General features: G+C 40.8%; 1 protein-coding gene across 1 annotated transcript; it reads right to left on the minus strand.

The window, feature by feature from the left end:
• Positions 1–8,167: 8,167 nt before the first annotated feature.
• On the minus strand, positions 8,168–8,713 carry GAPT (GRB2 binding adaptor protein, transmembrane; the record flags this gene model as incomplete). The annotated part of the gene is made up of 1 exon (XM_080804610.1): positions 8,168–8,713. The coding sequence occupies exon 1, from the start codon at positions 8,636–8,638 to the stop codon at positions 8,168–8,170; it is 471 nt and encodes a 156-aa protein (XP_080660736.1). The 5' UTR covers positions 8,639–8,713.
• Between the last annotated feature and the right edge of the window lie 1,029 nt (positions 8,714–9,742).

The raw sequence follows: 9,742 nt of genomic DNA on the forward strand, positions 1-9,742 counted from the left end.
AGAGGTTGTATATATATATACAATGGAATACTATCCAGCCATCAAAAGAGATGAAATCTTGCCATTTGTGACGACGTAGATGGAACTAGAGGGTATTATGCTTAGCAAAATAAGTCAATCAGAGAACGACAATTACCATATGATCTCCCTGATACGGGGAACTTGAGAGGCAATGTGGGGGGCTTGGGGAGTAGGAAAAGTATAAATGAAACAAGATGGGATCATGAGGGAGAAAAACCATAATAGACTCTTAATCTCACAAAACAAACTGAGGGTTGCCAGGGGGAGGGTTTAGGGAGAGGGTGGTGGGGACATTGAGGAAGGTATGTACTATGGTGAGTGCTGTGACGTGTGTAAACCTGGCGATTCATAGACATGTACCCCTGGGGCTAATAGTACAGTATATGTTAATAAAAATAAGAATTATAATTTAAAAAGCCATATTAATAATCACATTAAATGTAAGTGGTATAACTACTTCAAACGAAAGCAGAGATTGTCAGACTGGATAAGAAAGCAAGGCCTAACTACATGCTACATATAAGAAATGCCCTATCAACATAAAAACACAGATAGGTTAAAAGCAAATGGATGGAAAAGATATCCCATGCTACCATTAATTAAAAGAAAGTTGTAAAATGGCTATACTAATAGCAGACAAAGGTTATTTCAGAGTGAAGACTATTGCCAAGAATAAAAACTGTGATTTGATAAAGATAAGGGGATCAAGTAGTCAAGAGGACACAAAGATACTTAGTGTTTCTTCATCTAATAACAGAACTTTAAGATACATAAGACAAAGCCTTTTTAAAAAAGGCAAAATTATAACGATAAACAGGCAAAATCCATAACGATAGTCAGAATATTCAACCATCTTCTCTTAGTAATGTGAGGGCCTGTATGAGGGCCTGGTTAGCCAGAGGAACTTACTTGCAAACCCCAGATATAGGGGCGGGCCAGGCCGGATGGAGACATCCAGTCAGTGGGGCGCACATATATTTACTATGGTGTGTTGCAATCTCATTGGCCACCTGTGTGTGGGCCAAGCTCAACCACCTCTATAAAGGTTAGTCTGTGAGGCTGGGTTGCGGGATAGTAGTAGGAGGAGTTAGAATAGCGGTTGGGATAGCCGTTAGTAGCTGTTGTCGGAGTGATAGTCGTCGGGAGCCGTTAGGGTAGTCGTCGGAGTAATAGTTGTTGGGAGCAGCGCCGCCGCGAGTGGCCTCACCCAGAGCTGTGGCCCCGTCGCCCCGAGCCATGACCCCACCACGAGCGGCCTCGCTGGAGAGGCCTTGTCAGCGTGTCGCCTCAAGGTGGCAAGCGGCCTCGCTGGAGCGGCGTCATAAGGGGAGCGGCCTCGTCAGGAGCAGCATCATGGGGAGCAGAGTCTGCATGCTCGGGGCTGTCGTCCTCGTCGTCGTCACCTCTGTGTCGTCAGGGTTGTCATCCTCGTCGTCATCCTCTTCGTCATCGGGAGTGGCCTCGTCTGGGGAGCGGCCTCATCCTGGGAGCAGCCTCGTTGGGAGCAGCATCATGGGGAGCAGAGCCTGCATCGTCGGGGTTGTCGTCCTCGTCATCATCGCCTCTTCATCGTTGGGAGCGGCCTCGTCCAGGGAGTGGCCTCGTCTGGGGAGAGGCCTCCTGGGGGTCGTCATGGTGGCCTCTTCGTAAGAGATGGCCCCTACCAGTTGGTTTGATTTTCGATGCTTGGTGGGAAATAAAGCTTTGCTTGACTTTTGCTTTGCATCAGTCTCATTCCTTTGATCACGGACCCTAACAGTAATAGGATAAGTTTACAGAAAAAATCAGCAAGAACACAGAGGAATTGACTCAAATACCCATCAGTTGAAGACTGGATACACAGAATGTAATATATTCATCCAATGTAGGATTATTCAACCATAAAAAGGGATGAAATAATGACATGTGTTAAAATGCTAAGTGAAAGCAGTCAGCCCTAAAGGACACATGTGATATGATTCTATTTATACGAAATATCCAGAATAGTCAAATCTATAGAGACAGAAAGTAGAGTAGTGTTTGCCAGCTGTTAGGACAGAATATTTGTGTCCCGGCAGTTCATATGTCAAAACCTAATACCTAATGTGATGGTATTTGGAAGTGGGACTTGGGGAGGTGATTAGGTCATAAACACGATTAGAGCCCTTATAAAAGAGACCTCAGAGAGCTCCCTCCACTTGCCACCATGGAGGGCACAATGAGAACATGGTGATCTAAGAACCAGAAAGTTCTCTCACCAGACACTGAATCTACTGACACCTTGACCTTAGGACCTCCCAGACTCTAGACCTGTGAGAAATAAATGTGTGTTTAAACTATACTTTTTGTTAACAGCAGACTGAATGAAGACATCAGGGAATGAAAGAAAGGAAAACGGGGAGTGACTAACCAGGGAACTTCTTTTAGGGATGATGAAAATGTTCTGGAATTAGTGATATTTGTACAACTTTGATAATATACTAAAAACCACTATATAATATGCTTTAAAAAGGTAAAATCTGTGATATGTAAATCGCATTTCAATTAAAAAAAATATAAAGGACTTGAACCATACTGTCAACCACCTTGAACTAATTGGAACTAAATGCCATTTATAGCATGATACATTCTTTTCAAGTTCACATGAAACAGTTACCCAGATAAATCCTATTTTAATCCACAGAATAAATTTTAAATCTAAAAGAATTCAAATCATATAATATATGTTCTCTGACTACTGTGAATTTAAATTATAAATCAATAAGAAAAATACTTGGAAAATAATCAAACATTTGTAAGTTAAATAACAAGCTCCTAAATAACCCAAAGTTCACAATAATAAGAAGGGAAGTTAAAAACTATTTTGTACTAAATAGAAATAAAAACAGGTCAAAATGAATGACACAGTTAAAGCAGTACTTACAGAAAAATGTATAGCCTTAAACATCTATACAAAGAAGGACTCAAACCAATGACATCAGCTTCCACTTTAAGAAACTAGAAAGAGAGGAGCTAATTAAAGCTAATTAAACATAAAAACTATAATTAAGAGCAGCAGTCAAGGAAATAGAAAACTTATGAACAATAAAGAAAATCAATAAAACCACTTGAAAATAGAAAACACAAATTACCAATATCAAGAATGAGGAGATGATACCATTACATACAGATATTAGAAAGATAATATGGGGATGTTATAAATAATTTAATAAATTCAAAAACTTAGAAAAAAATGGACACATTTCCTGAAATATCAACTACCTGAGTTCATTTAAGAATAGACAACTTAATATTCCTATCTCAATCAAAGAAATTGAATTTGTATTTTTGAATCTTCTCACAAAGAAAATTCCAGGCTCATAGAGCCTCACCAAAGAAAACTCTTAGGGAAGAAATACCAGTTCTGTACAAACTCTTCCAGAGAATTCTATGAGGTGAGCATCACTCTGATGCCAACACTCGATTAGATGACCATATTTCACTCACTTCTTTTTTTTTTTAAATATTTTATTTATTTATTTGACAGAGCGAGATCACAAGTAGGCAGAGAGGCAGGCAGAGAGAGAGAGGAGGAAGCAGGCTCCCCGCTGAGCAGAGAGCCCGATGCGGGGCTCAATCCCAGGACCCTGAGATCACGACCCAAGCCGAAGGCAGAGGCTTAACCCACTGAGCCACCCAGGTGCCCCAAAGATTTTATTTATTTATTTGACAGAGATCACAAGTAGGCAGAGAGGCAAGCAGAGAGAGGAAGGGAAGCAGTCTCCCCGCTGAGCAGAGAGCCCGATGCAGGGCTCGATCCCAGGACCCTGGGATCATGACCTGAGCCAAAGGCAGAGGCTTTAACCCACTGAGCCACAGGGCACCCCCACTCACTTCTTTAGACAGTAGAGCTTAGCCTCCTCAAATAATACCCTTCAAATCCAAACAACAGTCTTCTGATGTCTTTAAGGAGCCTCCTTCTACCTGGAAGCTTCTTATTCTTGACTCCAGGGCAGAGAAAGCAGATGACGATTATAATCTAGTACATAATACCTTAACTATGGTCAATGACTCTTAGACCTCCAGAAATAAAAGCAGTAACCCTCACGTCTTAACAGTAACAAAAGTAGCCAAGTTGATTCTCTGACATATTTTATTGTTCACCAAGCAGCAAAAATAAAAAAGTCAAAATGTCATTTTAATATTGTTCAATAGCTTGCCCATCATTGATGAAAACTCATCAACTATGTGAAGTGAAATGTTTCAAGCTGAAGGCTGCAGCAAGCTGAAGAAGCCAGGTGCTCGATGTTGGCCATGGAGTCTTACAGAGATTAGCTGTAAGTCATAGGATGTGAAGATGCTTACATCTCCAGAATACACAGCAAAGCTACACTCATATTTGATGTTCCTGTCTCCTTTCCTGCATCCCTGACCTCCTTCCTCTTTTAATTGTGGTACAAGTGGTCACTTTTGCTAATAATATAACACAGGCTGCTACTCCCAGTAGATGCAGACAGATTTTATTATCTTTACCTCTCAAGGACATTTTTGCTTTTGGGATTTTAAGAAGGCAGAGAAATATTGGAATAAAGGATGCAAGGAGCAGATAAAAATTTGAAGGAGACAGGGAGAAGGAGAGAGGAGGAGGAGGGAAAGTTGGGGTGGGTGATGTGAAGAAGCGAGGGAGGAATGGGACATGAGAGAAAGAAGAGAAGAGGGAATCTAAACCAGAGGGGCGACGAAGAATGGAGAGTATGCACGGTAAAAAGAGAAGGTGAATGACAACCTCTTTTATTCCCCTTGCCCACCTCCATCAAGAACTGCTAGTAAGGAGGGGCACCTGCATGGCTCACTGGGTTAAGCCTCTGCCTTCGGCTCAGATCATGGTCTCAGGGCTCTGGGATCAAGCCCCACATCGAGCCCCACATTGGGTTCTCTGCTCAGCAGGGAGTCTGCTTTCCCCTCTCTCTGTCTGCCTCTCTGCCCACTTGTTATCTCTCTCCTCTCTGTCAAATAAATAAATAAAATCTTAAAAAAAAAAAAAGAACTGCTAGTAAGGAAAGTAGGAAGAGATTTCAACTGATAAAAAACTTACAATTCATTCAAAAAAGAAGTCAGGATGCAAACTGGGTAAAAGATCAGACTAAATACTTCCTCTACACAGACTTTTACTAGCTTTTCTGGCCAAAGAGAATAAACAAGTATCAAATATTCATCCTATCTCTAGAAAGTGAACTATAATGTATGTGTCAATATATCATTTGTTTCACAATATCAACCACCATTCTCAGAGATCATAAGAATTCATGGCACTCCCCACTGGCTATTCTTTCTCAGGCTCCTTTGCTAGATTCTCCTCACTGATCTACCACTGAAATATTGCAATCTGAGGGGGGACTCCTGGATTCCTCTCCTCTTCTCTTGGTTCTCTACTCTTTGTTCCATGTGATCCCATAAATTTCTGCTCCTGTAGATACCACCTACATGCTTACAGTCTCAATAGTACATAACCAGCTAGGAGCTCTCCTCCAGAATCCAAATGTGTATTTACCACTGCAAACTGGATAACAGGGCACGTCAGAATAAACATGTCCAAAATTGATTTTGCCCCTTTGGTAATAGGTTGGCTGACCTAACTTCTATTTACAACTTCCTTTTCCCTTGTCTCCTTTCCTATGAAGCCATCAAAGGTCACAATTCAATTTCCCATCCACTCCAATACCTGGTGGTTTCCATGGATCTGTGTAACTCAATTCTGGCCAATGACATATAAATAGATTATCTCCTGATATTGTCTTTTCCTTTCATCCTTCTTGAGGATCAGAACACATATACAAGGCTTGCAGGTTCCACAATTACTTGGTGATCATGTAATACAAATGAAGCTGAAAGTTACAGCACTAAGGATGGCAGAGAGGAAACACAGAAAGAACATGCATCTCTGATGGTACCATTAGCCTAGTTCACTAGCCCTCAAATGCCTCACTTCAGTGTCCATGTTATTTGAAACAAATGAAGGTGTACTTGTCTAAACCAATGTAGTCTCATTTTCTGTTACTGGCAGCCCAAGTCATTCCTCCAAAACCGTTTTGTCTCTGTCTTTCTCATCTCATTGAAATGCTTTATAATTGTCCCCAATGCTCCAGCTAGAAATAAGATGGGTCTTTTAGATTTCTCTGTTTCCCACCACCCCTTAATCCTAACCCTCCCCTACCGAACACACAGAGTGAGTCCATCATTAAGTCCTGTGGCTGTTCCTCCAAAGACTAGGGCTGCACTGTCAACGGCTTTCCTAGCACTGCAGCTTCCCCAGGCCAGATCAAATGGGGAAGCTTTTCACACGCTGGTACCATCCCTGCTCATCTCAAATTTGCATGGTTAACTCCTTTCACCCTCCAGGCCCAGCTTAAGTGTGTCCTCAGAGAGGCCTCGTTTGACCATCCTATTAAAATTCTTCCCTACCCAAACTCCTTGCTCTCAAATACTAGATTTTTTTTTTCTTCAAAGCACCTACTCCATCTTTTCTATTTGTATATTGGGATCCACCTGGGGAAATAGAATCCATGCCAATGTTTTAACAGGGAGAATTTAATACAGAGAATTAACAAAAAGGTCTTGTTTGATTGAGAAGATGAAAGAGGACCACAGAGACAGTGAGAGCAGGAGATGGCCCCCGCACCTGGGGCTGGGATCTGGAGCTCTGACGGTCCCATTTGTCTCCATCTCTACTTCAGGCGCTTGGAGGAGGCTCTGCGGAGATGCTTCTCAGATTGCAAGGAGAGGGTGTTACCTGAGTGGTACCAGCACCTCTGAAAGGGTGCAATCGAGCCGTTTCTGGGAATGCTGGAAAAAACTAGGAGCTGCAACCAACTGGTGATCCTGGGGTAAAATGCATTGCAATGGTACCCAATGGGGCAACAAGGAGAGTGAGGAAGAGCAAGTCCTTTCGGGTTCCTCTCATCTACCCATCTTCCACACTGCTTCCTAGGAATAGAGCCTAATATGGACCCACTTGGCAAAGGAAAAATGTGGTGTTTGCAGAGCCTCAGCCTGAAGGATTCAGAGCAGCATATAAAAGCCTGAGTTCAGGGGTAAGATATGACACATAGCTTAAGAAGTAGCACAGTATTTGTTTATTTATTGTCCTTTCTCCCTTGCTAGACAATATGTGTTCAGGACCTATGCCTTTCTTTTTACTGTTTTACTCCCACCATGTGCAGAGTAAAAGTAGATAGAAGGTACTCCAAAAATATTTCTTTAGTGGATGAATTTATTGGATTTTTCTCAAAATTAGTGAGCAAAGTGTACAATTTAATTCTGTGTCAACTGAATAATACCAAATGCCTCATATGATGGTCTAGGCAGTTGAGTTAAATATGAAGATGAGGCACTTCCTTGTTATTTAGCAAGGAATTTAAGACATTCTCATATGACATTAAATCATAAAATGCCATAGAAAGCATTCACATGTTTAAATACCCAGAGAATTAAACAGGCAGAAAAATCTACAGGAGATGAGAAAAGGAAAATATAAAGGTAGGTTTGGAATAACTTAGAAGACTTGTGGAAGAAGGTGCCACTTGAGGCAGGCTTGAAAGGGGGCAGACAAACAAAGTCGAGGAAGATGGATGAGTCTGGCAGGTTTTCAGATATATCTGATGAAAGCAGAGAAGTGAGAAATTACTAGAAGTCACCGAAAAAGTGAACTCGAACCAACTGTGGCAAACAGCAAGTTCTGGAGTTAGAATTATAAGAAGTATGTCTTTTGCAAAGAGGAGCCATTAAGAAGTTTTAAGCAAAGGAGTGGTGTGGCACTGGGAATGTTTTCTGAAGGTAAATTTGGCAGTGTCACGGGAACTGACTGAATAGGTGAAATCTGGAGCCAGAAAGATGAGTTAGAAGACTGACACAATCTTGAGCCAGAAAGAGATGGTGGAGATAGAAATAAGAGAGAAAGGGAACATGTAACATTTAGAAGGAAGAATCAATATAACACAACACAGAATTAATCTAGGGAAAAGTTAGTGAAGAGAATTTAACCTGCAGCAATTCACCGAAGGTTCAGAGGATGGAGGGAGATGAAAGATCATTGAGTTTCATCCAAAGAACACGATTAACAATGACATCAGTAAAATAAAAGTCTCAGTGAATATCCTCTGACAACTAAACCCAGTATTTTCAAAAGTTATTATGAATCTGGAAGAATATATATGTCTTCATCTTGAGGGTCTTCAGAAGTACTAGGTTTCTGGAAGTTATAATATTGAGGTGACATCTCATTTCCATAGATATGCTCCTCAAAATTGGTCTGCCAAGTGTTCTCATATAGTTCTTTATCGGTTACCTCTTTATGTTTGGGAGCACCACTTTCCACATTTTCATAGCTGCTGTGCGTGTTAGTCCCTCTTCCAAAAGATCTGCAGTGCTGGTTCTGAACTGAGATTTTATGCCTTGAGCTGATAGTGAGGAGACTTGAGAGTGTTTTAGTATTGTCTTTTCTCCTGCTGCTTCTCCTTTGCAAGACCCTTGGTAAGGGAAAATGCACCAGGTTACCATGTTTCCAGCGCCAAACACACCCAATTCCACAGATTAACAAGAGGAAAAGAAGGGAAATTCCTATAGAAGTGGCTACTGGTGTATTTCCACAGCTTTTTAACATTTCTGCACAAGCGCTGTTGTTTCGTGGTATGGGGGAGCCCTTAATGAATTCACAGGTGCAGACAAATGTAATTCCTCTTAGGGTGGAGTTTAAAAATAATCCTGGAAGCTCTTTTTGACATTTCTTTTTCAGATGTGGAAGAACATCATTTGGCAAAGTCCTGATACAATCAGAGGAGAGATTGAATAAACGTAGCCTTGGACGATCCTTCTCGTTGTATGTGATGCTTTTTGCATTACAGTCCTGAATGTATAATTGCACTGTGTCAGGGGGGATTTTAATTGACTTCACTTCACTTTCTATCAATGAATCACAAGACAAAGCAAAAATGAGTGGAAGATAATGGCAGAGCAGACAACTCAAGAAAGAGAAGGTTGGACGATCTGCCATCCACACACCTCCTATAAATTAAAAAAACAAATTAATTGCATATTTATTACATAGCACAACAAAAAATCTGTCAACATCTGCCAATATATTAAGCACTGTCATTTAGTGAGTTCCTGACTCAAAAGAGAATATAGTACTAGCTGTTGTGAGAAGAGAAAAAGAGAAGAACTTCTACCTGCTCAAGCCTGAGTAGTTTTGTTAGATTTCAACATGGATTTTGACAATAATGTTAATAATTTTCAAGTGAAAGACAATGATCTGAATGCAATGAGAGAAAGGGAGAGGAGTATACCTGTGCAATAATTTCCATTATTTATCATCTTCTCTGTGAGGCCTTTTCCTTAATCACTCCTTCCTCTGTATTCCCCTATAAATGAAGCCATTCTCTGTTATAGCATGACAGCTTAAGTTACAGCAAATTGTGTGTCTTCCCACCTGGTTAAATGGTGGGCAGGGATCAGGTCTTTTCACTGTATATTCCTAGAGAATAGCACAGTACCTAGTGCAGGAAAGAAATTCAGTTGACATTTTATTAAATAAGGGAGTCAAGAAACAAATGACTCCAAATCTCAGCATCTAATTGCTTAAGTCATTTAAAACTTAAGATACGTCTTCTAAAGGGTATAGGTGTTTTGTTTTGTTTTAAGATTTTATTTATTTATTTGAGAGAGAGAGAGAGAGATAGTGAGAGAGACAACAAGTGGGGGTGAGGAG

This window comes from Martes martes (genome assembly GCF_963455335.1).
Source record: "Martes martes genome assembly, chromosome: 5".
Taxonomy (NCBI): Eukaryota; Metazoa; Chordata; class Mammalia; order Carnivora; family Mustelidae; genus Martes; species Martes martes.